General features: G+C 39.5%; 11 protein-coding genes across 11 annotated transcripts; 7 read left to right on the forward strand and 4 right to left on the reverse strand.

The window, feature by feature from the left end:
• Positions 1-183: 183 nt before the first annotated feature.
• On the reverse strand, positions 184-2,397 carry CBG13562 (the record flags this gene model as incomplete). The annotated part of the gene is made up of 4 exons (XM_045236418.1): positions 184-319; positions 369-449; positions 729-1,161; positions 2,382-2,397. 4 exons carry the CDS (start codon positions 2,395-2,397, stop codon positions 184-186), a joined length of 666 nt encoding a protein of 221 aa, XP_045095198.1.
• Positions 2,398-2,457: 60 nt separating this feature from the next.
• Positions 2,458-3,456, forward strand: Cbr-col-107 (the record flags this gene model as incomplete). Its single annotated transcript, XM_045236419.1, has 2 exons — positions 2,458-2,598; positions 2,647-3,456. 2 exons carry the CDS (start codon positions 2,458-2,460, stop codon positions 3,454-3,456), a joined length of 951 nt encoding a protein of 316 aa, XP_045095199.1.
• On the reverse strand, positions 3,428-3,920 carry CBG29111 (the record flags this gene model as incomplete). The annotated part of the gene is made up of 2 exons (XM_045236420.1): positions 3,428-3,669; positions 3,713-3,920. 2 exons carry the CDS (start codon positions 3,918-3,920, stop codon positions 3,428-3,430), a joined length of 450 nt encoding a protein of 149 aa, XP_045100820.1.
• Positions 3,921-4,755: 835 nt separating this feature from the next.
• Positions 4,756-6,442, forward strand: CBG13564 (the record flags this gene model as incomplete). The annotated part of the gene is made up of 8 exons (XM_045236421.1): positions 4,756-4,970; positions 5,017-5,326; positions 5,374-5,498; positions 5,546-5,640; positions 5,687-5,817; positions 5,865-5,938; positions 5,987-6,108; positions 6,153-6,442. 8 exons carry the CDS (start codon positions 4,756-4,758, stop codon positions 6,440-6,442), a joined length of 1,362 nt encoding a protein of 453 aa, XP_045095200.1.
• A 225-nt stretch (positions 6,443-6,667) lies between these two features.
• CBG13565 lies at positions 6,668-8,101 on the forward strand (the record flags this gene model as incomplete). The annotated part of the gene is made up of 6 exons (XM_002634975.2): positions 6,668-6,781; positions 6,826-7,358; positions 7,401-7,623; positions 7,682-7,752; positions 7,804-7,925; positions 7,968-8,101. The coding sequence occupies 6 exons, from the start codon at positions 6,668-6,670 to the stop codon at positions 8,099-8,101; spliced, it is 1,197 nt and encodes a 398-aa protein (XP_002635021.2).
• Positions 8,102-9,970: 1,869 nt separating this feature from the next.
• Cbr-hpo-6 lies at positions 9,971-11,437 on the forward strand (the record flags this gene model as incomplete). Its single annotated transcript, XM_045236422.1, has 3 exons — positions 9,971-10,176; positions 10,225-11,031; positions 11,080-11,437. The coding sequence occupies 3 exons, from the start codon at positions 9,971-9,973 to the stop codon at positions 11,435-11,437; spliced, it is 1,371 nt and encodes a 456-aa protein (XP_045095201.1).
• Positions 11,438-12,221: 784 nt separating this feature from the next.
• Cbr-npp-8 lies at positions 12,222-16,782 on the reverse strand (the record flags this gene model as incomplete). Its single annotated transcript, XM_002634977.2, has 10 exons — positions 12,222-12,363; positions 12,538-13,116; positions 13,162-13,305; positions 13,351-13,680; positions 13,727-14,627; positions 14,680-15,369; positions 15,414-15,543; positions 15,592-16,351; positions 16,398-16,494; positions 16,548-16,782. 10 exons carry the CDS (start codon positions 16,780-16,782, stop codon positions 12,222-12,224), a joined length of 4,008 nt encoding a protein of 1,335 aa, XP_002635023.2.
• Positions 16,783-17,210: 428 nt separating this feature from the next.
• On the forward strand, positions 17,211-18,185 carry Cbr-ced-2 (the record flags this gene model as incomplete). The annotated part of the gene is made up of 4 exons (XM_002634978.1): positions 17,211-17,450; positions 17,494-17,683; positions 17,731-17,936; positions 17,988-18,185. 4 exons carry the CDS (start codon positions 17,211-17,213, stop codon positions 18,183-18,185), a joined length of 834 nt encoding a protein of 277 aa, XP_002635024.1.
• A 302-nt stretch (positions 18,186-18,487) lies between these two features.
• Positions 18,488-19,256, forward strand: Cbr-set-23 (the record flags this gene model as incomplete). The annotated part of the gene is made up of 2 exons (XM_002634979.1): positions 18,488-18,760; positions 18,804-19,256. The coding sequence occupies 2 exons, from the start codon at positions 18,488-18,490 to the stop codon at positions 19,254-19,256; spliced, it is 726 nt and encodes a 241-aa protein (XP_002635025.1).
• Positions 19,257-19,391: 135 nt separating this feature from the next.
• CBG13570 lies at positions 19,392-20,844 on the forward strand (the record flags this gene model as incomplete). The annotated part of the gene is made up of 4 exons (XM_002634980.1): positions 19,392-19,495; positions 19,782-19,921; positions 19,972-20,520; positions 20,573-20,844. 4 exons carry the CDS (start codon positions 19,392-19,394, stop codon positions 20,842-20,844), a joined length of 1,065 nt encoding a protein of 354 aa, XP_002635026.1.
• A 792-nt stretch (positions 20,845-21,636) lies between these two features.
• CBG26545 lies at positions 21,637-25,221 on the reverse strand (the record flags this gene model as incomplete). Its single annotated transcript, XM_045236423.1, has 5 exons — positions 21,637-21,804; positions 21,853-22,621; positions 24,655-24,847; positions 24,890-25,014; positions 25,184-25,221. The coding sequence occupies 5 exons, from the start codon at positions 25,219-25,221 to the stop codon at positions 21,637-21,639; spliced, it is 1,293 nt and encodes a 430-aa protein (XP_045099417.1).
• Between the last annotated feature and the right edge of the window lie 2,346 nt (positions 25,222-27,567).

The raw sequence follows: 27,567 nt of genomic DNA on the forward strand, positions 1-27,567 counted from the left end.
AAAAAAAATACAGAACATGAAAACTAACATATTTCTACATGATTTGCAGTTGGGGCAAGGGAAGAAGAGGGAAAATCCTTAATGGATTTCTGCATGATTAGATGAAAACAATAAAGCAAAATATGAGGAAAGACAAGTTGGTTGAAATAGGAGGGGGTGGAAAAGAGAGCAAAAAGTCAGTTGTCAGGTATTGGACCACGACCAGTTGGATGGATCTGAGGAGCCCATCGGATAGTTTGGAGTCTGGGTGTATATGTGGCGTGTGCAGTCTGGAAACTGTTCGCCCATCATCGAAGTGCCCGTATTGCAAGTGGTTACGCTGGAAGAGAGAAAGATTGAGAAATGCGGTAATTGAGGAAGGTGGTTACTTTTCAAACATCGTTCCACGGTTCCTAGTTTGAGGTTGGGATGTAGATGGTTGTGAAGAGTAGTCGAATTGTTGAGGTCCACTAAAATATTTTTTTTGACAAAACTACCGTAAAACCTGTAATAGAAATGCCCCTTGACTTTATCTTTGAGACAATTTATTTCCGTTTCTGTAAAAGATATGAAAAAGTAGTCAACTGATAAATTGCTTATCATAATGTCCCAAACATTTTATCACATTTTATCAGTTGACACATTTTTGATATCTCTTATGGCAGCCGAGATAATTGAGCTCAAACTTCACAGTGTGCGGGTCATTCTATCGCAGGTTTTACGGCATCTTGATTAGTCTTCTACCTCACCTTTCATGCGGATTCAAATCCCCAAATTCCGCTCCATACGGCGGACTAAAGTATCGCAACGGCTCCTCCTCGGTCATCATCGTTCCCCGCTCGCAAAACGTCACTTCCTGCTCATCGTACTGAGCGGCGAACGAAGTCGACGTGGAAGCAGTTGCATACATTGGAACATCCTGATTCTGTACATTAAAAGGCATCTGCACTTGAGTTGCGACTTCTGCGAAATTCCCAGATTCTGGCTCCTCCGTGAAATTGTCGACCAGAGTGGCTTTGAAGTTATTCTGAACGGATTCTACAACCTTCTGCACGTCTTCGGGTGGCACAAGTAAGATAATCGGGACCATAGAGCTTGATCCTAGAGCCTCTTCCAAAAATGTTCTTGTTGCGGATTCGTGCTTTTTGAGCTTCTTCGCTTTTGGGAAGTTGTTATCCGTATCTGTAAGAATAGATTAAATTCAATTCCTGTTCATTAACCCAATTATCATTTTATTTGAATTTATAAAACCTGTAATAGAAGGGTCTCTAACTTTTAACTTTGAGCCAATTTATCTAGGTTCCTATGTAAGATATCAAAAAGTTGTCAACTGATAAATTGTTTATCATAATTTCACAAATATATTACCAGTTGACACATCTTTGTTATGTCTTCTAGAAATTGAGATACTTGAGGTCAAAGAGCAAGGATAGAGTGGCCCGGGTAGACATGGATAGGGGATAAATTAGCTCGAATTTGAAATTGTGTGGGCGCCCTTCTATTACAGGTGTTGAGGTGTATGCCCTATTCATTATTTTATTGAAAATCTCGACAAGGTCATCACAATGCAGCCAAATTTCGCAGTTTCTTTCAAACAACCTGGGTACCCCTTGTGACTACAGAGGGGACTTATTCTTTTACAGATCAATCGCTTAGATATCGTGCCCAATGCCACACACGGACATTAATTTTTGTGACACTGCCACCAGGCGCCCGTAAGAGGTTCAGTTTTTTCAACCTCTTCTTTTGCCGACGGGGGGAGAAGGGAGAAAAGCGGAAAACAACAGAATGTTGCGTAATGAAAATCGTTGGAGATGAAGAAAAAAAAAGAGAAGAACTTGATTATATACACTGTCAGCTAGGCTTGTTTACGAAGTGTCGGAACTTAGGATGAAGGAAGGAAACTATAATGGGATGTGTGATGAACTATTCAAAATTATTCAATTTCAAAAATATCTGAGCTTCCAAAACGTTATTATTTTGAACTTTAGGGGTATCAAACATTTGAGCTCAATTATCTAAATTTCTACAAAACATATAAAAAATCTGTAAACTGATAAAATTTTTGTGATATTATGAAAACCATTTTATCAGTTGACAGATTTTTGCTATCTCTCATAGAAATTGAGATAATTGAGTTCAAAATTCAAGTATAGGTTGGTCTTCTATTGGAGTTATTACCGTACTCGTGTTATGAAAGAATTATAGTCTATCGACTTTTCAATGAGATGTCTCTGAATTTTCAATGTCACCGTCCCTCTGGCTTCAGAAACTGCCAAAAACTGACGCTGTTACGATAAAATCTAATTTTACAAAGAGACGCAGACATACACACACCTGCCGTAGGAAACATCAAGATCTTACACAAAGATATGCATCGGCTTCAAGGTAAGCTACCACACCGACGATACCGCCCATTTTGGGGAACAGAGACACATATAAAAGGCATCGGACACGGAAGAAGACTTCAGTCTCAACATGAGTACCAAAGCCATCGTTATCGGAGCGTCTTTCTTCTCCGGAGTCACGATTCTCGTGTCTCTGGTCGCCGCTGGAATGCTCCTCCAGGATATCAACGACTTGTACTACGATGTTATGGATGACATGACCGAGTTCAGAGTGAGTTTTAGAATACTTTTGATTGGTACTAAATAAGCTTTTTTTCAGTACACTGCCAACGAGGCCTGGAAGGACATGATCGTTCCAGCTGGATCAACTGTCGAGGCTAACCTTATCTTCGGACGTAACAAGAGATCGGGAGGAACCTGCGGATGCGGAGGTCAGCCAAACAACTGCCCAGCTGGACCAGCTGGACCACCAGGAGCCCCAGGAGCCCCAGGAGACGATGGAGCTCCAGGACAAGCCGGAAAGAATGGAGTCAACGGAGTCGGAATCGTCAACTCTCAAGATGTTGGAGGATGCATCAAGTGCCCAGCCGGAGAGCCAGGACCAGCCGGACCAGACGGACCAGCCGGAGCACCAGGAGCCGACGGAGAGGCTGGAGCCCCAGGAGCCCCAGGACAAGACGGACAACCAGGAGCCGCCGGAGAGCAAGGAGATGCTGGAGCACCAGGAGCAGACGGAGAAGCCGGAGCCCCAGGAGCCGCTGGAAAGAACGGACAACCGGACAAGGAGCCCCAGGACCACAAGGACCAGAAGGACCAGCTGGACCAGCCGGAAACGACGGAGCCCCAGGACAAGACGGAGCCCCAGGAAACGCCGGACCAGAAGGACCAGCCGGAGCACCAGGAAAAGACGGAGAGGCTGGAGCTCCAGGACAAGACGGAGAGGCCGGAGGTGCTGGACTTCCAGGACAAGACGCCGCATATTGCCCATGCCCACCACGTACCGCCGCTGTCGAGGCTCAACCAGCCGCTCAAGGAGGATACAGACGCCGTTTCTCGCACGTCTAAACGACGATTCTATTTTAATAAAAGATCATTGCATTTCAATTTTTTGTTCTTTTTCTCATCTTAAAAACACACAAACCTTTGGGTTTCCTTAATCCAGAACATCTGTGCTTTTTATGGTAGTTGATATCTTTTTCCAGTGCCAATTTTAGCCCACATCGTTCACAGGTGAACTTCTTCTCCGCATGTGATCGAATGTAGTGTTGCCTCAAGTATCGTAGCCCATCGAAAACTTTGTGCTCACACGATGATTCTGGACAGTGGAATTTCATTCTGATGGCTGAAATTTTAAAATTTAACTAGTCGCTGAGTAGGTATCTTACGTTGTTCATCAGAAGTTCGTTTCAAAAGCCGCGCCTCATTCGGGCCAGCAGCATCCGTTTTCGAGTGAATCTTCAATTCGTGGAATCGACAAGCTGACGAATTCTGGAACACACGTCCACATACACTGCATCTTTGTTGTGACTCGACATTGAGAATCTCGTCAACTGTAGGGTAGTGGTTAACCGATCTGGACCCGTCTTCTGTCATCGCAATCTGTAATGTGCTCTGATGTTTCACATTTCAAACTATCTTGAGTCTTTTTTCAAAGTTACATTCAGGCTGGTTCCAGAACTAGGTCATCAGTTAACAGAGAAACAAAAATTGAAATTTCTGGATGTTTGAGTCACTGCAAGACACTTTCAGTACTAAAAAATATCATCTAGTCATTTCTTATCGCTACCGTTATACTTAAGGAACGACGTTGACCTATTTATGCTCCCAAAATAATTTGGTTTCCTTTCTAGCATTAGGTTCAGAAAATCGCGTGGCCGAAGGTCCCACAACGACATATACCGTACCTAAAAAGTTTTATTCTCCGGAAATTTTCAGCTACAACGAAGACACTTTTGTGAAGCATGCCTTGCTGACCACTTATATGCAAGCTTCGAAACTGGTAACCAACTCAGCAGATATGATTCCTGGCGCTTTCTACTGTCAATATTATGGATTCACTCGAGGATTGGTGCCCACTACATCAACAACAACGACAACAACACAATCCACGAGTAGCGTCTCTACTACTACAGTGTTTACAACTACAAATACCGCCAGATCTCGAAATATTTTTAACTTGATTATTATGATTTTCGCTCTAGCTTTAATTCGTTTTTTCTTTTTATTTGAAACTCTCGAAACAATTTGCTCTTCTATTTCTAGCATCGACTCTCGGTTCCTGTTGATTCCACTCCTCGTCATGGTCAGGAATTAAGACACAGAACATCATTACAATTGTGACTCCTGTGTTATCAGCAGCAGCTTGAAATTGGCTTAAATTAGCGAGAGTGTAAGGCGTTTCCCATAAACATTCCTTCATTCAGCAGTGATGCGGGCTTGCTCTATCCTCGTTTTTCTTTTTTCTGCTACTATTGTTTCTAATGTTGCTGCGGACCCAGTAGTTTTGATTTTGAAAGATTACACGAATGGTACGAACTACCAGGTAAATAATGTGGAGGAAGGAGGAAGCCTGTATGTTGCCTCTAATGATGCCGTAGCAAGTTTAAATAATATCCAATTGGTGACAGGAGGGAAACCCTACTTGTAAGTGCAAAAGCGGCATTCTTAAGCTTGAATTATTTGGTTGTAGACTTTCTGATCTGGCAGCAGTGCAACCAGACGGAATCCCACAGAAAATTACGATCAGTGGAGGATTAACTATCACTACAACCAATACAGATTCCGCAACAAACGCGTTGACAGGATATTTGTATGTGACCACAGCTCAACAAGCTCAAGACCCATCATTCGGAGTCTATGTGATCACTGGCACCCATAACATTGTTCTGAGTGGTGCTCAAGCAACTACAGTAATTCTCAATACTGAGTTGGTCACACCACCCGACGACGTAGATCGATCAGAGAAAACTACATATGTGTCTGATCTTAAAATGGATATCGTATGTTAAGAGCGTTCTAGTTGATAACTATTTTTGTTAATTTCCAGGACAAAACAGTTATTTTCCAATGGGGAATTCCCGGGAAGCAAGCCACCAACAATCAGTTTTTTAGGAACCCATTCAATTACAACAACTACGACTCAAATGGGAATCTTCTGAATACAACACAACTGTGAGAGATCTACCCAATTTCATTTTTCATTCTAAAACTCTTCTCAGATTTTTTGATCATGTTGAACCACTGCAAATCGGTCTAGACTACTGGTATATTTCTAGCTCCGGAAGTGTGAGCATGACTATGAAGAATACTTATGGTAGGGGAAACCATAATGATTTAATCATGAAGCGCTGTTGTTACAGTACCCAACCATAACTACACTACAACGGCGGTGAGCACCACAGGATTGGTTGTTAGTGGTACCTTCCTATTCAATCAGCACACTGTTAACTTTCAACAAGATCCTGTGAATACGCAAACTTTCGGCAGTTTGGTAAACTTTAAGTTCAATTTGTGCTTATCGCAACTTCCTATTTTTAGATTTCTGCATACCCTTCTCCTCGCGCCACGGTCAGTTTTGTCTTCAATGGCAGTGACGAGAATTCGGTGCAAAAGTATTTATCTATTTCGTTTCAAACCGAAAGTTATCAAAACTTTTACAGTTATGACATCCAAAATAATGCAACTCAATTGGTGAAAGTAGTTAAATTCTCTGCACAAACGTTGACAGTCAGCTCTTCTGATGTTTCTGCTGGAACGTTTTACTGCCAGTATTTCAGTAACAGTAAGTTGGAAATTGATTGTATCAACGGCTTCATTCTGATTCAGGCAATGCTGGAACTCCAATGACTACAACCGTAGCGACATCAGGAGCTACAGTACCACAAGGAAGCACAGTGACCGCTGGAACTGGTCCGACTCAAGCAGCAGGAAGTACTCTAACAACTGCTTTTCCTCCAGGATCTACAGTATCAACTGTGAACGCAGGAACTGTAACTACAGTAACCGCTGGTTCCCCCACCACCTCTTCAGCCACCGTTGCTACAACTACCAGCGTTGTTCGATCTCCATTCAGTTTCTTCTCATTTTTTGTTGTACTCACTCTACTGATACTCTAAATAAGATTAGCTTATTCTAATCATTTAATCAACACCCCCTCTCTTTCAAAAATGATAAAATTATGAAACATTGCATGAAGACTCACTTTGCATGAATGTTCGCATCACTTTCTCATTGGTTACACACACCGACAGCTCGTAAAAAATGGCTGGATGATAAATGATAACACATGTAGGGAAAAATGCATAAAAGCAGCAAAAATGTGTGTCTAGAATCATCCGAAGATGATTCCTATCACTTTGTGTTTTCTTGCTATCGTACGACTATGTACTGCGACTGTTGTTGTAGAGCTTTACCAATATAATTCGTCAAATCCAACGAAAATTAATAATGTGGAGGTAATCAGGCTTTTCACTTTTTTGATAAGGTTTCTAATTAACAGGATGGCTCAAAACTTTACATTGCTGCCTCAGACAAGGCTGTCATCTTAAGCAGAATCACATTATCATCGAATGGGATTACTACAACCTTGCAACAAATTCTGAATAATTTTGATGACGATGGTTACAGCACTGGGTTACCGGTTAACAGTGATATCACAATTGCAACTACCAATACTCAAGATGTAACTGAAAACTTGAGTGGAATACTATTCATCTCAAATCCAGCTATGGCAAAGGATCCCAACTTTTTGGTTTATGTAGTGTCCGATCAAGTTAAAACTATCGACCGATCAGCTAACAATGAAACAACGCTTGTTCTTTTGAATAAGCGAGTAGAGCCAGATCAGAACTATAAGCCATTTTATAACTCAAGATTAGACAGTTTCGTACAGCCAGCGACGTCAACTTTCTTTATGTATCGTGGAGTACCTGGAGATGGGTACAGTGATCCAACCTATCAAGAGACTACTAAGAGAATGATTTTTCGAAACCCAGTAAGGATGATTCCATCTGTGAAAACGCCAGACACCATGTAAGCTCTTCATATATTATTCTTATAGAATTGTTTCTTCAGATTCATCAATAATATTGAACCAATCCAATTCTCACTGCGTTCCTTTTATGTTCGAGCCCTGGGCAGTATCAAATTCAACATATCTCAAGAGTGGAATGATATGACAACTTATCAGACCACAAGCGAAACGACAACTGGATATACTATGAGTCAGCGTGTCAGTGATAACGCCACTATCAACTTCAATAACACTCCTAATCATGATGGCATTTCTGGATTCATGGTAAGCTAGGGTACCTTGAGATTCTCAAGTTCAGACCTAGGTAATCTGAGGCGTTCAGATCACCACATCAGATATGAGTTCCAATATGACTGTGACTAGTTGCAATGGCATAGATTGCAAAGTTGAAGTGTGAGTCGGTCGCTGGTAGAGTGAAAAAAATAATTTTTGAAAACTTTTTAGATTCTCCAAAGATATGCCAGTTTATGCTGACTTTTTCCAAAACTATCGAAACGACACTGTCATGTACATGGATCATGCGAAAACCGATTTTGGATTCTACTACTTGCAATACTACCGAATAGGTATACAGCAAGCTAATATTCAATTTATCATTCTTTTTTTAGAAGGAAATGTGAGCTCTCCGACTACAGTAACTTCAACAACAGTACAAACTCCAGAAACCACAACAAAGTCATCTCTTCAACTTTTGAATTTCACCTTTATCTTAATTGTATTCTTCGAGTTTTTGCTAGTATAACTTTATCAATAATGTCTCATTGTATAAATAAAGGTGTGTCTGATGATAACAGTTGAAACCCACCACAATAAAAAAACCAGTCGCAAAATTAAAGGGGTAATCTGGTTGTTGCCAAACAGGGTCAGAAAAATTCTGACCAAAGGAAATAAAGGCTTCTGATCAGATTCAGATCACAACAGCGAAATTTTTCATCTGGTTTTTGGCAATTTGAATCATCGGAATGATTGGGATCATAGTGCGTCGGAGGTCTTGGTCTTCTGAAATCAACAGCTTCTATGCTTATGGTTCTTTGGGAACATTTTCAGTTGATTTTTGGCATTTTCAAGGATCCGGTGCTCTGCTGTCAAGGCTCCAACCACTGATAATTTTGGAGGATATAAAACAGACATAGATAGGAACCACAACATAATTTTCAAAATAGATATTTTCTTATTTTTATTGTTGGATTCTCTTCTCCACTCTTATAGAAGTCCATTCCGAAAACTTCAGCGAAAAATCTTTCTCCAGACACGAGTTACAGACCCTTTTCTATTAGACCTCAATGTACTGACTTTCTCCTCATTTTTTTTGCGGTGCGCAGAAAAGTGGGCGGGGTTTAGAAGCTTGCAATCCTGCGGCGCGGAAAATTCGACAAGGAAATTAAAGAAAAAGACAATAGACAAAAGAGGGATTCGAACTTCCGGCTAAAATATGAAAGAAGAGGAAACAGAAGTTTTAGATATGACCGCCATGGTAGGATTTTCTGGTTAAGATTTTATTTAATAGAAAATTTAGGGTATTTTCTTATGGTAGAAAGAAAATCGGAGGCACTCACCTTTGTCACCATCAAAAATCCCAAAAACCGAAAATTTTGAAAGTTTGGAATTTTCGGATGAGTATTAAAACTGCTTAAAAGTAGCCAATCTTTCTGAAAATTGGCACAGATGTACACAAGACTTAGTTTCACCATAATATGCAAAAAAAATTGGGGTCATCGCTGAAATTTTTTCTGTATTTTGGCTGGAACTTTGGCTGAAAATTGTGTCACAACCGCCACAGTAGAATTTTGAATTTATTTCATAATCCAACCTCCCATTTTATAAACTACCAGAATCCATCAAAAAATTTAGAGGCACTAACTTCCATCCAATACTTTTAGTCCACTTTGTCAGTCTGATTCCTGTTTTTCGAAGTTTTCGAATCAAAATAATGAAAATATCAAAAAACTGATAGTTTCATTCGATTTTTCGCAGTCTATTATGTAGGGACAAGTTTTAACCCTAAAAATAATGAGTTTCTAACGCCCGGTACAAGACTTCAAAGATGGGTTTCTGAAAAGGGGAGAAAAATTTGGTCGCCCCGCCCCCTTTCATTGCGGCGCCTAGACATAGATTGATATCTTTGAATTCACAGAATTTTTCGAAAATTCTAAACTTTTCCGATTTCTTAAAGACACCCCCTTCTGGTATGGTTTTGTACTGCAAACGTCCAAAAATAGGCGTCTTTTAGAAATCGAAAAAAAAAGAATTTTGCGAAAATTCTCTGAATGCAACTTTAGCAATCTAGGTCTGTTTTACATTCTCCAAAGCTTTCAAAGTGAATGGAAACTTGACAGGCAAGTTCCAAGTTTCTGAAGACGATCAAAATGGCCGACAATCAACTGAAGGTACTGTAGTTCCCCAAAACAATTGCCATAAAAGCTGTTGATTTCAGAAGACCAAGACCTCCGACGTAATATGATCCTCTAATCATTGCCGATGATTCAAATTGTCTAATCATATAAACTGACGTGTTTCCACCCCAACACTCTTTAATATCAGCACAGAAAGCACTTAAAAGGACTGTCTTCCCCGACACACCTAGCCTGTCACTTCTTCCACCACAAACATCATGACAAGAACACTATTCTCGATTTTTCTTTTAATTCCTGCTGTCTTTTCGGCTAGTTCTACTATCCATAAATTGAGCTCGTTCAATAACACAGTAGCAACACCGATAAAGGATGTTCTGGATGGTTCCAAAATCTATTTATCTTCTCGAGACAAAGCCGCCTATCTTGGAAGTATAACCCTGTCCACTCAAGGAGCATCTAAAACGTTAGCCGATTTGCGGATTCCTTCCTAAATTTGAAATACAATTTTCAGACTCCTCAATCTATTGAACTATTTCGACGACGCTGGTTTGCCAAGAGGATGGACAGTCAATAGTGATCTAACCATTTCAACAACAAACTCCGAAGGTCTAACCAAAAATCTAACTGGAGAGCTTTTAATTGTCACTCCAACCATGGCCAAGGATCCCAACTTTCTCGTTGTTCCCGCTCGAAGCGCTATGCAATTGGACAGAAGCACTGCCACGGATACAACAATTGTGTTCCTTGCAGCACACAGCCAGAACACAGATGGAGTCCCAAACTACGCTGGTTTTAATCATATCCGTGTTGAGAACATCGCACAACCACCGGGCACCACTCTCTCTTTCTATCGCTATTTGCCAAATGATAACTATCAAGATGTGACAAATCTGGATACTATACAGCGAAGAATATTCTCGAATCCACTCAGTTACTTTGTAGGAGGAGCAATGCAATCCACATTTTTCACTCAGATCGATCCAATACAATTCTCGCAAAGCAGTGTGTGGTTCCGAGGAGTTGGAGGTTTCAAGCTCAATGTTTCAGATAGTTATGGTAAGAATAGGCCACCAGGATTGTTTTCAAATATAAGTAAATCGTCTTTCGCAGTTGACACAGCGACTATTCAAACTGGAGCTGTCACTGTCACTGGAATGTCTAACAATCAGCTGGGGTCTATTAATAGTCAGGTAAAATTCATGTTTGCTGGAGACAATAGAATGGGAACTAGTGGATACGTACTAACGACTGAATTGTTTGGTGACTCTCACCTAGCTCTTCAACTGAATGGACAAGGAACATTGTCTTCCACCGTTCAGTGAGTTGAACTGCCTACTTCTTGAACTTGAGATTTTGAAATTTTCAGATATAACGGAACGAGTATTAACAACCAGGAGGCACAAAGTTGGCCAGCTTTAAGCTTGCAACTTATGCCAAGCAATGCCTTCATTGGAAATTACTTCACCCAATATTTCAACACTGATAATGGACCAATCATAACATCCGCTTCATCCACAGCCTCTCCACCACCATCCGTTTCATCCAGCGCTGCTCCCAACCCATCGTCCACTACCAATAACCCAGGAAATTCTTCTAGTGCCCCCACAACATCATCATACCAATCGACTTCTCCAAGTGTCGAAACAACCACCAAATTCTCGTCCACCTCTTTCATAATGCTCTCAGTTATTGCCACGTTGTTACATAATGCTCTCAATGTTTGAGTTTCGGAACTAAAACTTTTTATCATGCCGTTTGGCGGCTCACAAATAAAGAAATTAGTGATAACGAAAACTTTTTCATCGAAGATTTTGAAAATAATAGCAGCTTTTTGAAGAACGGAAAATCGAAAAACCATATGATTGGCTTAATTCTTATCAGTAGTGATGACTCAGTGATCGCAGCAAAAGTGCTTCTAAACCGAAATTCCGACGACGACGGCTTCTGAATGCGGAAATTCTAACTTAAAAAATAAAAAAACTAAGGGAAATAGTGTGAGATTTAGAAAACGAGAAGAGGGAGGTAACTATGGGATACGCTACCCGGAACAAGTGGGACCTAAAACTAGATGGAAATGCCTAAACACGATAAAATGAAGTTTATTTGCAAATATAGAAAAATGAATCAGAATGGGATAGTGTCTAGATAGAGACCGGATGACGAACGGAAGGGATCACACAAATTCGATGATATTTTGAGAGACTGCAAACGGAGCGGAAGACTGGGCGGGATTTTGGGATTGTTGTAAACAAAGAGATACAGGATGATGGATGAAGAAAAACGATGAAAAAAAAACCAAATAAATATAAAGTGTGTGTGTGTGTGTGTGAGGAGCGAAAAGCTAAAAAGTGGCAATTAAAACAAAATTAGAACAGCAAAAATAAAAGAGAGGGGAGGACACAAATTTAACAGACAACAAAAACTTATGAGAGAAAGTTCGTGGTTTAATGACATGATCAATGAATAACACCGAGAGGGAATCTTTTTAAAAAGAGGGTGAAGAAGAAGTTAGTTTGACAGTTCGGAGAGTCGGTTCTGGAGAGCGGTGAGCTCGTTGCCAAGACTTTGGAGATTCAATGCAGCGGAGACGTCACACGAACGACGGATGAATGGGAGGATGTGAGTGAGACACTCGCGAGCTGTTGATCTTCTGAAAATGATGATAGTGAAATGTACAGCTAGATGAATATGAGGTATATAGACAAACGCTATAGACAAACATAGGTTGGAACTTCGAAATTTTGGAACTCACAGTCTAAACTTTTTCCTGCTATCCCTGTGAGTCAAAACAAAAGATAAACATGATAAAAAATAAAGTAATCACCTGCTCATCGTTGTTGGCGCACTCTCCAACTCTCTGATAACAGTTCTTGTGAGCTTCAAAACCACTTTGGTGATGTACTCTTGTCCACGTGAATTGTGTGTCCACCAGGCATCACCACCGCTTCTGAATTCCTCGGAAGCAATCTTCAAGAAATCGCAATTCGTGAGCTCTATCTTTCGACACAAAAGTGGATAGAAGCTGGGTGGAAGAACGAGCCGTTGTGTTTGTCCTACGCCAGTGACGCCGCCCGAGCCGATTTCCAATATCCGACGAATGATGAACTCCTTCGGGAAGTATTTAGTGTCTCTATAGACTTGGAAGAGCTCTCCAATTGTGTTCGCCAGCTGATCGCAGAGAGCATCCTCGTTGTGTGCAGTTGTGAATTCGTCTTGGATGATGTTCTCCCATGTTTCGAATATATGTTCTTCAACATACATTCCGGCGCAGTGAAGTAGGGCGAGCTTGATCTTGTGCATCTTGAATGGAACAACGAATTGAAGCAGCAGTTCTTGGAGAGATAGTATTGGACCATCTAACTTGGCGACGAGCTCCTCATTGCGTGAATTACTCAATGCGTCTCTGAAACAATATATTTAGACGAGCCTCTCAGTTCAAATCACTCACTTGATTCTCATCTGAACATTAGCAACATCCAAGCGATCACGGAGCTCATCAATGTTAGCCGTTACTGTTGAATCCTTGCATGACTGAGCACAGAGAATGGCATGAGAAAGATAAGCGCATCGTTGTGTCAATCCCATCTTCCAACTGAAACAATTTAATGAAAACCTTAAACTCAAATCAAATGATTACTTGTCATTTTCTGCTAGCTTGCTCAACAGACGCGCCGCCTTATCGTAATTTCCACTCTTCTCGTAGAACCTCCACAGTAAATCGAAATATTTCTGTCCGCGGCCGGCGTTGATTTCTTGAACAAGGAAGAATTCGATGTATGGTGACTTGCTCTGCAGAATCACGTTCGTCTTATTCTTGGTCAAGAGCCAACGGAAGACGGCTGCATGCGCAAGTTGATCTTCTGAATTGAGAACCGCGTTGATCATCAAATCTCGGTTGACGGCGGCATCACGAGGAACTTCTGATGTTGCTTCTTCATCAAGTCTCTCCAGTTCGTCGGTTATAACTCTGAAGAAAAAAAAAGTTCATTTTTAATTAGGATAATATATCATACCTGTAGCAATCGGATCGTTTCTTCTCAGCCGACAACATCTCTGCATCTGATCCATTCCTTCCATGCTTGTAAGCTAACAGTGCCAGTTGTTTCGGGTCATCCTTGGCTGCCCTCAGAAGGCACAGCTCCACAATAGCTTCGTAAGCTTCTACACTCTCCGCCAGCTGCTGACAAGTAGATACCAAAACGACTTTTCCAATAGACTGCTTGAACATATCCACTGCTGTTTGTACTAATCGACGGCGAGCGGATCCAGCGCCTTGCTTTCTGGCAGCTTCCAACTGTTCCATAGCGAAAGTGACACATGCGTCATCTTCGGAATATAGATTGGGGCACATTTGACGGAGATTCTCGGATAGAGTTTTCGTTCCTGCTTCATCGCCAAGGAAGTATTTTATCATGGCACGGATGAGCTCTGCGTTCAAATTGCTTCCGTCGGATACCAAATGAGCAAGCTTTCGGGAGCAGAAGTTTGGCAAGAGTTGTGGATTCATTCCCGAAGAAATCGCTGCGAGATTGTGCTCGTAAGCAATCAGCCAGAGCGAGAGGGTTTCCACAGTGGCGTCGACAAGCTTTCGAAGACCAATCAACGATTGTCGCTCCAGAGTTGACGCTTCAGAATTCAAGCGATCCGCAACGTTTGCAGTGTATCCGAACTCCATGTTGGGCACCAATCGATAGTCATCCATGAGTCTTCCAATCTTCTGAACCTCCTCCTTGAGCATCAGAATAGATTCTGGCTCAAATGTGATTCGTAAATGCTTCTCGTTGAAAATTTCACAAATCGTATCATTCCAAACTGGAGCGACAAGACGAGAGAAGTAGAAGAAAAGAGCATCATGACGTCGAGTCGTCGACAACTTCATATTGGCATGATGTCCAGAAGCGACAGATATGTCTACTGAATAGAATTCATAATTAGAAGATTCTTGAAGTAGGAAAATAAAACTTACATGCCGGCGAGAATGGGGAACTATAGAGGGTCTGACCATTACGGGCATCATTTCTGGGTGTCGAGGATAACAGTGGAGTCTTCATGCGGTGCCTCCACTCAGCCATACTACTATCATTGGGTGACCATGTCGATTGATCAGTAAGCCTTCCATTATCAATGATCTCTGGATTCTCCTTAATACTGTATAGTAGTTGTTCGGCTTTTCCGCGAATCCTCTCATCGATCGGGGTGTCCGAAACCAGGATTCGGAAAGCGAGAATCAAAATTTCAGTGGGTCCAATTTTCTGCCAGAGTTGAAGTGTTGCGTTTCCCTCAACACCTCCGTCAAACAACGCTTCTCGGAGTGCTTCCACAGCATTGATTTGTGCAAACTCGAAGACGCCTTCGTTGGAACACACGAGAAGACGGTGATTGGTTTCTAATTGTGATCGATAGAACGGGTGCGGATGGACACGATCCACAAGATGCTTTGGCGGTGCGCGAGACTTGATCTTGCTGTGCGAAATGGTCTCAATCTCCCAAACATGTCCAGTGATATCGCATTCTGTCTGAAAAACAACAAACTTACATAAGAACCTATGAAATATAAAACTCACCGATGATTCCACAAAACACTGAGTGGCAGGATAGAAGAAGTTGGAGAAGGTGAAGATCGTATTGCGGTTAGCAGTAGCCATAGCGCAGATGGCTGAAAAAAATGAACATTTTACTAAAAAATATGTTTAAACTCACATTCATCATTATAAACAACAGATACACCGTTGGGTCCATCTCCGTAAATGCTTGTCGGCGTAACACCTGGAGCAAAACGTACATGAGCAACTCGAAGGCACTGAGGACGGACTGAAGTTTGAGGACGATTCTGGAACTAGTAAAACTAGTAATCGTAAATAAAATTCGAAATTCTTACTCGTTCGTTGACTTTTCCGTTGTTATTAATCTGTCCGACGGTGTTTTGTGGTCCGGTTGATACTGAGAAGTACAGTCTCACGCCTTTAGCAGTTGTAGCTACTAAATTCAACGCTGCAGATTGATGTGCTTCTAGAGCTTTGATCGAGGTGATGTTGTGAAAAGAAGATTCATCATGCCCGAATTGGGTCAATATGAGAGCTTCGTGAGCAATTTTTGACATCGGAACGCTCACAAACTTCTGACAGCCAGCCCCATCGGCACCCAGATCCCACACGCTGACAGTTCCATTTCTTCCGAGAAGATACATGAGATTTCGAGATCGATCCATGGAGATTTGATCGAGCTGCTCTTTCGAAGAGCCGAAAAATGGCAGTGAAATGATTGTGCCAAGAATGGAAGCCGTTTGATTGACTCCACGACACTTGTGACTAGTTGATCCAAACCACCCGTGTTGCTTTTCGTAGACGAATTCGAATAATTGATCGTCGGCAGTGTAGAAAACACGTCCACAGCTCGTGTAAGCAATATCGTTAACTGTGGCACCATCCAAGGCAATCTTGAAACATCGCTTAGAGTCAATTGTGATATTGCTCTGTCCATTTTCTTCCGAATCGAACACAGGGTAGAGGCATATGTCAGAAATCGTTCCAACGACGAGTCCGTATCGAATATCGTCTTCAAAGACACCTGGTTTAATATCCACCAACGCCACTTTCAGAATCGCGGAGTCTGACGAGTCGAAAAATGCCAAATCATCACTGAAACAGAGTAAAAATTTATTGTGAAGGCCTTTATCTGTCTCACTTTGTTTCGTAGTTCCACATATATAGGTTGTTGTCGATGACAACCCATACTCGACTGATCTGTCTGAAGAACCCCATACTGAACTCGCTGTGAATATCTGGAAATAGAAAAACAATCAGATTTTCCCTCTATTGAAATAGCTTTTCTCACTATTCATCTGCATCTGAAGTTCTCCGGGTATCGGCATCTTTCTCTTGCTGACAAACTCTGGCGCTCCTTTCACATAGAACTTCTCGCCGAGTCCCGACACCGGCGTGGTTCCCGTTTGTGTTAGACGGTCGAAAAAATCCGAACTCTCGAGCATCTGTTCGACGTGAAGAGCGACTTTGTTAGCTGCTGCTTCCGCAGAGTCGGCTGATCCCAACTCCATGAACGAGACGCTCATCTCGGAAGCTGAAATTCATAGCATTTAATTATCCGGGCTCATTAGAAAGTTATAAAGACTTGGAAAAGATATCAAGTTGTTAAACGATTCCAATTCATTTAAAATGTCACAAATGAAGTTCAGCTTCAAGATTTTTGTTTCTGAAAACCCAGTTTTTCGCGGAAAAACGAAGTTCAAATGCAATGCGGCGCGCTTTTGGGGGCGGGGTTTCAGGCCTGCAATCCCATCGCATGCCTTGCCGTGTAGTCCTCTCGGAAAATGTCAACAGCTGACTGATTTCAACAAGGAATTGTTTGCTTTTTCCCCGATTTTTCTCACTTTCTCCATTAACAAAATTATCTTCATTCAAATAATTACTTAAACAAATTCGTATTAGTCAGTTTCCCCAATCTTCCAAGGTGAAGTTTCAACCCCATTTCTCATTACAGATGAATATGAACGGCTTCGACCCATTCGAATGGCGTTCGTTTTACTTTCCTGGAATGAGCCGTGAAGATGCACACAAACTGCTCGGCGAACCACGAGTCTCGATCGGCACATTTTTGATGAGAGACAGCTCACAGCCCGGCGAGTACTCGCTCTCCGTTCGAGAAGCTGACGAAGGAAACACAGTATGTCATTACTTGATTGTAAGAGACGTTAAAGAAGATGGTACAGCTGGTGTAAAGGTATTTAGTATCAATTTATAGTCAGCATTATTCAAGTTTTCAGATAGCTGAACAGTCCTTTCCTGATATTCCTGCTCTTCTGAATCATTTCAAAATGCGTGTGTTAACAGAAGCCAGTCTTCTTTCCGCGTATAAGAAACCCATAATTGAAGTCGTGGTTGGAACATTCAAGTTCACCGGAGAACGAGAAACAGATCTTCCTTTCGAACAAGGCGAAAGGCTGGAGATTCTCTGTAAGTTATAACATAGGAAAATTGCTGTCCATTTCGAAATTTTCTAGCTAAAACCAATAACGATTGGTGGGAAGCAAGAAACGCTTTGGGAACGACTGGACTAGTTCCAGCAAACTATGTACAGGTTCAGAGCGGAGAATTCGCCAATGAAAGGATCTCCAAAGGCACTAGTCAATCTTCGATTGGAAGTAGTGGTAATGGAGCTGAACGATTCTCAAGCACAAGCACAAGCAGTGAAAATGCCGAGGCTCATGTGAGTTGCTTTCTCAGAATTTGAAAAAAAAACCATAATTTTATTTTTCAGCCTACCTTGCCAACAACAGCCAAAGTGACATTCGACAGAGTGCCGAACGCCTACGATCCCACCCAACTGCGAGTGAAAAAAGGACAAACTGTTCGTGTCCTCGAAAAAATGTCCAACGGAATGTACAGAGCAGAACTTGATGGACAAATCGGATCAGTTCCTTTCACCTACATCAGATTCAACACTGCCAACCAATAGATGTTATATAACATGTTATTCAGTTGAAACCATCCCGAAACTTCCTCGTTGAATAGCTTGCCCAGTTTTACATACTGCAGCTTTACCTTCCAAGCATCATTAATTTATTATATCAGAGTTGCCTTATTTCAAAGCCTTCGTGTACGATGTTCACTTTTGTTCTAATACAATGCCGGATGATAGTTAATAAACGGTTTTATATGCTTTAGGCGTCTGAAAGAATAGTATATTCAAGGTCATCAGAGCCTTTAACTTATATAGAAGTTTGAAATTCGCAAAATACATCACACCATCCCGTTCAGATGAACTATGAGGAAATTACAACAACGATTCCTGGACCCGGAGTTTCCCAAGACGATTGGAACGACGAATTCCAAGGATGCGATTGCGAAACCCAGTGTTCTATAGAGAACCAGTGCTCCTGTATGACTGGCGCCACTGATAATTATTCAGAAGACGGTAGAATTGTTGCCACGTCATTGCTCATAGAATGTTCTACAAATTGTGCCTGTTGTCTGCTTCCCTACTCGTGTAGGAATAAAGTTGTGCAGAATGGAATTAAAAAGAAGTTGAAGGTAACCAGCCATAATTAAACACGCCTGTAAATCGATAATTTAGATTTTCAGTACATCCGAAAAAGGAGACGGTGTCCTTGCCGAAGAACCGATTCAAAATAGAGAATTCGTTTGTGAGTACGCAGGAGAATGTATTGGAGATCAAGAAGTAAAGAGACGATGCGAAGTGTTCAAAGAAGAGGACAACTACACATTGACTCTAAAAGAGCACTTTGGCGAAAAAGAAGTCAAAACTTTCATCGATCCTAGACTACGAGGAAATATCGGACGATTTTTGAATCATAGTTGCGATCCAAACTGTGAAATCTTCGTTGTGAGGCTTGGAAGAATGATTCCGATTGCTGCGATATTTGCAAAAAGGGAGATTTCAGTTGGAGAAGAGCTGAGTTACGATTACGGCGTTTCGGGAATAGATGGAGATAATAGGAAGCTGTGTCTTTGTCGATCCGAGAACTGTAGAAAGTATCTACCAATGTCTGTTTCTCCAATCGAATAAAGCATTTTCAAAATCGTTCATCTTCAAAATCCTCTTGTTTTTAACTCTTCGTTGCTTTGATAGCTTCGATATTCATACCTTTACAGCTGTTTTGTCTATCTTTTCATTGGAAATATTCCAATATTTTCTATCAGAATGGCTTTACATCGTCGCATTCCCAAGAAAAACCGCAAGAAGCTGAAATCGGTGGATCCGTTCAACAACAAAGCCAATGCAGCTAGATTTCAGGATAACAATAAGTAAGCTTAAGCTTAGTCTTCAGCGAAAAACCTGTATTAGAAGGGCAGGCCATTTTTCTCGAAAATTTCCTCGAAAAATTCGACAAGTTTTATTCAAAAATTCATGAAAATCTATCAATTTCACCAAAACGAGCAAAAAATTGTGGAATTTTAAGAGTATTTTTCACTGAAAACGTACAGAAATATCTGATTTCAAACATCACGTTTCGAAGAGGGCCCTTCTATTAAAGGGGCCTATCTAATATAGGTGTTACGATAAAGTTTTCCCTAAAACCTTTTTTTTCAGAAAAAGTAATCAAGCACCAGCAAATCTGAAAGAGGAGCAACCGTTAACAAAAGCCATGAAGAACATGATGGCCGCGAACAATCCGATTGTCACAAAAGAAGACGTCAAGAAGAAGAAGAAGCAGAAGAACGCGGTTCTTAGTGAGTAGTTCTATGTGTTGTGGCAAAAATAATACCGAGAAACATTTCAGAACAAGCCGAAGAGTTAGGCATGAAGAAGGGAAAGTTTGAGACTGTCAATCGATTTGTAAAGCGAATCGAAGGAACTCTCCACTCTCGAATCAACGAACAAATCGCTATTGCAAAGCATGGTTTGGCTGGAAGAAAGCAGGAGGACATCGATGCTGATTACAAGAAGATTGAGGATGCGGAGAAGAGGAAAAAAGATCAGGAGAAGAGAGAAATCGAGAATAAGATCAAGGAAGCGAAGAAGAAGAGGGAGGAAGAAGCGAGAAGAAGAGAGGAGGCTGATAAGGCGAAGGAGCAGAGGAAAGCGGAGAAGAGGAAGTTGAAGGAGCAGGAGGAGAAAGAAGAAAAAGAAGAAGAAGAGGAAGGAGACGAGGAAGAAGGAAGTGATTCAGATGATGATGATGATGGTCCCAAACCAAAAAAGATTCAGAAGGAAGAATCGAAAAAGGCGCAGAAACTATCGAAGAAGGAAAGAAGGAAGGAGACATTGAAAGCTAGAAAAACGGATGAACAGAAAAGAAAGGGTGGAGAAGCGGTGATGAATTCTAGAGGTATTCTAGAGGTGTATTAATAGTGCTGAGCAATAACCATATCTTATTCCAGAAGTCATTGAATTCGGAGAACGCAACGACGCCCCGCCCACTTTCAATGGTGCTCTCAAGAAGAAGTTCGAACCATTGATGGCAAAGGCCGGACAGAAGACTCTTCTACTTCATTCGATGCTTCAGAAGGGTTCACAAAAGACAGAGTATCTGAATGATTCCACAAAGATTCAAGCAGAACGTCAACGAGTTATTGATGCTTATAGAGATATGAAGAAGCAGAGGAATATTGCTAATGGAATCGGTGGACGAGGAGTTCCAAAGTCTGAATGATTCTTCTTTTATTTGTTGCCTTTTTGTTTCTTTTTTTGCTCTATTGATGAATTTGATGAGAAATCCATAATAACAAAAACAATATAAAAATAATTCATATATGGATCATATTTAAGAAACAAGAAAGGAGCAGTCAGACCATTTTTGAAAAAATATCACATTTAATATACAATCTATTGTCGAATTAAAAAAAGTGGCACCTGAGAATTTGAAAACTTTTGCTTTTTTTGATCTACGAAAAAGTGCGGCAAAAACGCAATATTTCAGAATTTCGGCTCGTTCGAGCTACTTTCGCGTCTAAGTTTAGTTTTTTGCTGAAAAATAGATTCTAGAGATGCTAGCGATCACTTTTATACCAAGAAATCAAAATTTTGTTCAGAATATCCCACTAAATTCACATAAATAAATTTGTTATCTACAGTATCCGTTTTCGCTCCGCCCCCTCGTAAATCGACACGAGCGCCGTCTCCGAGATTTTCAGGTGTCACTTTTTTTAATCCGACAATAGAGGATTCCGTTAGGCCGTTTGATGAAGTATTGCCAACATTCTTGAGACTGAAAATCCTATATCAGAATTTTCCGGATATGTAGAAAAACTTACCACTGCTATAATGATGAGAGAAGCTATAACCAAAGACAAAACCGCAAACTCTGTTAACCACGCTTCCATTTTGAATATGTAGGTAATGAAAACACTGAGCATACGTCCAGCGAAACAAGAAAGCATGCCGGCGTAGAGTGGGGCTCCAAATTCGAAGTGAACAATAGAAACAGATACAACGTCGCATACAACTAGGTGATGATATTTGTTATTGATTTTAGAAAAAAAAACTTACTATTAGACAAGTAGCAAAATGTTTTAATTGAAGCAAAATACAGGTTGTCGTATGGTATTTTGAGAGGCATCAAGTAATAAAATTTGTATAGTTCGAAGACCGCTTGGAAGAAGTAAATGGCATTCTGGAAAATTTATTTGTAGCAACCTATTTTTGTCAACTAGTATATTACCGTCGGGATGAAAATTGTTGTTAACTGTATCATAACCGTGGACATTCCAATTGTATGGTGGTTGATCTGCTCAAATACTTGAAGAAGTGTAGCATTTATGGTTCCATTTGAAGTTCCATTAGACAATGCACTCGATGTTATTATTATTCCGTCATTCATGCTTGCGATAAAGATGCATCCCATAATGTAAAGAATCCAAGTTCCAAATTTTAAAGAATCGGAGCATGTTCTTCTGAACCTGTAGATGCTTTGCTGCTGTTGACACTTCTTGATCGTCGAATCTGACAAACTGTTCATCAGCTCACAGATATGCAATTTTTTAGAATGTTCGAGTTTGGCGAAGCTTTTATCCGGGAATCGTTCGTTGATGATACCCATTAACTCATGCTCCGTAACTTGTATCGCAGGAAGGATATGTTCGAATATAATCATAGGAGTCCGTCCCATCTCCATAGTCAGGAAACAAAGAAGTATGCATTTCTTTGGGAAAAAATGAGTGTTTCCAAATTGTTCAAATAACTTTCGCATCGTTTCTGCCAACATACGGTAGTTGTTGTTTGAAATTCTGGTTTCATTTCGAATGATATCGGCCCATATGTTTGTAATTAGCTCTTCAGATATATAGAATCCGCTTTCGTAGAACATCTGGAGCAATATTTCGAGCATGTTGAAGGGAATAACAAATCGAAGCAGTAACTCTCGGAGAGACAGTATTGAGCAGTCCAATTCGGCGAGGAGCTCTTCATTGCCCAAATCACTCAACGCTTCTCTGGAACAACTTTCTTAGAAGAGCCTCTAGTAAAAATCACTCACTTTACTTTCATCTGAATATTTTTTTTATCTACAATGTCTCCGGCTAGCTTGTCAAAAATTCGTGCAGCTTCGAGGTAGTTTCCAGTTCTTTGGTTCATCCTCCAAAGTAAATCGAAACATTTTTGCCCGCGGCCTGCGTTGATTTCTTGAACAAGGAAGAACTCGATGTACGGTGAAGTGCTCTACATTATCATATTCGTTCTCTTTTTTCGCATGAGCCAGTGGAGCACAGCAGCATGAGCAAGTCGATCCGTATTTTGAAGTACTGCGTTTACAGTCATCTTTAATTTTTCAGCAGCATCCAGAGGAGATGTTTTGAACTGTTCTTCAAATTTGTCAAGCGCATTGATGATGATTCTGAAGAAAAAAAGTTAGCTGTCAACTACGATAGTATAAATTACATGTAACAATCATGTCGTCTCTTCTCAGCGGACAACGTCTCTGAACATGGCAAATTCCTTCCTCGCGTGTAATCCCGCAAGGCCAATTTTTGTGGATCTTCTCTTGCTGCTTTCCGAAGACATAGATCTACCATGATTTTGTACATATCAATATTCGGCTTGTTAGTGTTTATTGGGATGGGTGCTTCCAATATCTCTTGACAGACTTTTGGCAAGTCTATTTGTCCTATGTGAGATTCCAAAACATTCACCGATGCTTGAACTTTCTCTGCTTAGTTTTCTGAAGTCCAATTGGTTAAGGTATTTAATGCTCGTCGAATTTGTTTATGTGGGTGTGCCATTCCCCTGAAATTCATGACATTCGGATTATTTAGAAAAGGTTAAATGGAGACTTGGATAAAAAAAATCAGATTGTTGAAAGGTTTCAATTTTTAGGGGTCTACTGAGGTTTGGGGGGCTGTAGTTGAATTGGTTGATTAAAGTATGACCTCCCACCAGTACAAAGTGGGGGCCTATACTTGAAGAACCTGGTATTCTTAAAATATGACCCCCTCCCCTATCTGCCTTCTTCAATTAAAGACCCCCAACCATTCAGAAATAGCCCCCCAAAAAGGGAACCTTATCTGAGCGGATGAAAAAAAGGGAACCTTATCTGGACTGAGCCCCCACTTTATTCAAATATAGCCCCCCATCTATTCAATTTTGGACACCCACCAATTCAAAAATAGCTCCCCATCATTTTTTGGCCTAAGCCTGAATTTTGGAATGTTTCAATTTCCAATTCAAAAACAGCTCGCCACCATTTTTTGGTCTAAGCCTGAATTTTGGAATGTTTCAATTTTTGATATTTCTGATTATATATTATATGATTGAAAAGTAACACAAATTTCTATAAGCAAAGTAAAAACCGGAAAACAACTTTATTGACTCAAAAAACAATAACTTTAATAGAAATCCAAAAATGAGAACAGAAAAATGTCGAAAAGTGGATCAGATGACTTTAGATTTCATCTCTTCCTAAATCTTGCTGAAAAAGCCGCCCTTTTCGTTTTCGCGGACAACGAACTCGGATATTACTCTTGTCCGAAATCAATGCACGTTGCGGCCGAAAATTTACTCAAAAATTTTGAGTCTAAAATCGCATCGCCGGCGGCGATTCGCCGCTCAGGCAGCGAAAACAACAATTGATGTATGCGCCTTTAAATACCGTACCTCGGGCGTTTTTCATTTTGGGCCCTATTTGGCTGTTTTTTCTATTTTATAAGGGAAATAAATTAAAGATTTATAAGAATTACACAAAATTAGACAGAAACAATCAAAAAATAAGAGAAAAAGGCAAAAATTCGATAAATGTTGAGGTACTGTATTAAAGGCGCGTGCAATAATTATAAAAATACATTAGTGTTCTCCCTTCGGGAGCTAAGCTCCGCCCACCATTCTTTTCTCGGCCGCAACGTGCATTGATTTCGGACAAGAGTAATATATAGCTATCCAAGAGTGCTTTACTTGTTCCTTTCCCGGATTTGAACGGTGCTTTCAGCCGGCTCCACATATCTTCCACACCATTAGTGTTCAATCAAAAACTTACTTCACAAACTGTGTTTTTTGACATACAGTGTAATTTTGCGTGAAATAGTCCTTCAATTGTGAATAATTCTTCCATTCATCACTGTAGACGACCGAGTTTTGATCTACAGATGCTTGCAGTAGTGGAACTAGAACTTTTCCTGTACGATTAACGACTCTTTTTACAAAGACTCTTCCAGTGCTAAGATCGACACCTAAATTCAATTGTGATTTAAAATTGAAAGGAACATGGTTACCTCCAAGGACCCAGTCATCTGGTGTCCGCTTCTCGATTCCGTACTTCTTGGAGTGTAGGTTAGTTTCATCAATCTCCACAATATTCTTATTACCTCCAAGCTTTCCGTACGAGAGCTCGATAGAACTGCAAACTTCTCTGAGAAAGTTTCGCCAGTCACAGACAGTTTGTTCTGATATCCCAGCTTCTTTCGAAATCTGCTTTGCAGAATATTTTAGATTTCAAAGAACAATAACTTTGATTGCCTGTACAAGAGTCAATTTGGTTCTCGCGAAGAATGATCCGTGACGAATACTTCTGCTGGAGCAATCTTTGCTCTTGGAACTTCTGCATCTCCACTAAAAATCAAAAGAAACCAATTACTTTATTGGGGGACTTATTTTGAATTGGAATTGACCCTGTAAAAGTGGGGGTCTATATTTGAATTCTCCCTTTCTTTTTTTCGATTTGAGAAATATGAGGATTACTGTAGTTTTTAGATTCCTTTTTTCAATTTGAGAAATATGAGGATTACTGTAGTTTTTAGATTCCTTTTTTCGATTTGAGAAATATGAGGATTACTGTAGTTTTTAGATTCATTTTTTCGATTTGAGAAATATGAGGATTACTGTAGTTTTTAGATTCCTTTTTTCAATTTGAGAAATATGAGGATTACTGTAGTTTTTAGATTCATTTTTTCGATTTGAGAAATATGAGGATTACTGTAGTTTTTAGATTCATTTTTTCGATTTGAGAAATATGAGGATTACTGTAGTTTTTAGATTCCTTTTTTCAATTTGAGAAATATGAGGATTACTGTAGTTTTTAGATTCCTTTTTTCGATTTGAGAAATATGAGGATTACTGTAGTTTTTAGATTCCTTTTTTCGATTTGAGAAATATGAGGATTACTGTAGTTTTTAGATTCCTTTTTTCAATTTGAGAAATATGAGGATTACTGTAGTTTTTAGATTCCTTTTTTCAATTTGAGAAATATGAGGATTACTGTAGTTTTTAGATTCCTTTTTTCAATTTGAGAAATATGAGGATTACTGTAGTTTTTAGATTCATTTTTTCGATTTGAGAAATATGAGGATTACTGTAGTTTTTAGATTCCTTTTTTCAATTTGAGAAATATGAGGATTACTGTAGTTTTTAGATTCCTTTTTTCAATTTGAGAAATATGAGGATTACTGTAGTTTTTAGATTCATTTTTTCGATTTGAGAAATATGAGGATTACTGTAGTTTTTAGATTCCTTTTTTCAATTTGAGAAATATGAGGATTACTGTAGTTTTTAGATTCCTTTTTTCAATTTGAGAAATATGAGGATTACTGTAGTTTTTAGATTCCTTTTTTCAATTTGAGAAATATGAGGATTACTGTAGTTTTTAGATTCCTTTTTTCGATTTGAGAAATATGAGGATTACTGTAGTTTTTAGATTCCTTTTTTCGATTTGAGAAATATGAGGATTACTGTAGTTTTTAGATTCCTTTTTTCGATTTGAGAAATATGAGGATTACTGTAGTTTTTAGATTCCTTTTTTCAATTTGAGAAATATGAGGATTACTGTAGTTTTTAGATTCCTTTTTTCGATTTGAGAAATATGAGGATTACTGTAGTTTTTAGATTCCTTTTTTCGATTTGAGAAATATGAGGATTACTGTAGTTTTTAGATTCCTTTTTTCAATTTGAGAAATATGAGGATTACTGTAGTTTTTAGATTCCTTTTTTCAATTTGAGAAATATGAGGATTACTGTAGTTTTTAGATTCCTTTTTTCAATTTGAGAAATATGAGGATTACTGTAGTTTTTAGATTCCTTTTTTCAATTTGAGAAATATGAGGATTACTGTAGTTTTTAGATTCATTTTTTCGATTTGAGAAATATGAGGATTACTGTAGTTTTTAGATTCATTTTTTCGATTTGAGAAATATGAGGATTACTGTAGTTTTTAGATTCATTTTTTCGATTTGAGAAATATGAGGATTACTGTAGTTTTTAGATTCCTTTTTTCAATTTGAGAAATATGAGGATTACTGTAGTTTTTAGATTCATTTTTTCGATTTGAGAAATATGAGGATTACTGTAGTTTTTAGATTCATTTTTTCGATTTGAGAAATATGAGGATTACTGTAGTTTTTAGATTCCTTTTTTCAATTTGAGAAATATGAGGATTACTGTAGTTTTTAGATTCCTTTTTTCAATTTGAGAAATATGAGGATTACTGTAGTTTTTAGATTCCTTTTTTCAATTTGAGAAATATGAGGATTACTGTAGTTTTTAGATTCCTTTTTTCAATTTGAGAAATATGAGGATTACTGTAGTTTTTAGATTCCTTTTTTCAATTTGAGAAATATGAGGATTACTGTAGTTTTTAGATTCATTTTTTCGATTTGAGAAATATGAGGATTACTGTAGTTTTTAGATTCCTTTTTTCAATTTGAGAAATATGAGGATTACTGTAGTTTTTAGATTCATTTTTTCGATTTGAGAAATATGAGGATTACTGTAGTTTTTAGATTCCTTTTTTCAATTTGAGAAATATGAGGATTACTGTAGTTTTCAGATTCCTTTTTTCGATTTGAGAAATATGAGGATTACTGTAGTTTTTAGATTCATTTTTTCGATTTGAGAAATATGAGGATTACTGTAGTTTTTAGATTCCTTTTTTCAATTTGAGAAATATGAGGATTACTGG

The sequence above is a fragment of the Caenorhabditis briggsae genome, assembly GCF_000004555.2.
Source record: "Caenorhabditis briggsae complete genome, chrIV, whole genome shotgun sequence".
NCBI classification, from domain to species: domain Eukaryota; kingdom Metazoa; phylum Nematoda; class Chromadorea; order Rhabditida; family Rhabditidae; genus Caenorhabditis; species Caenorhabditis briggsae.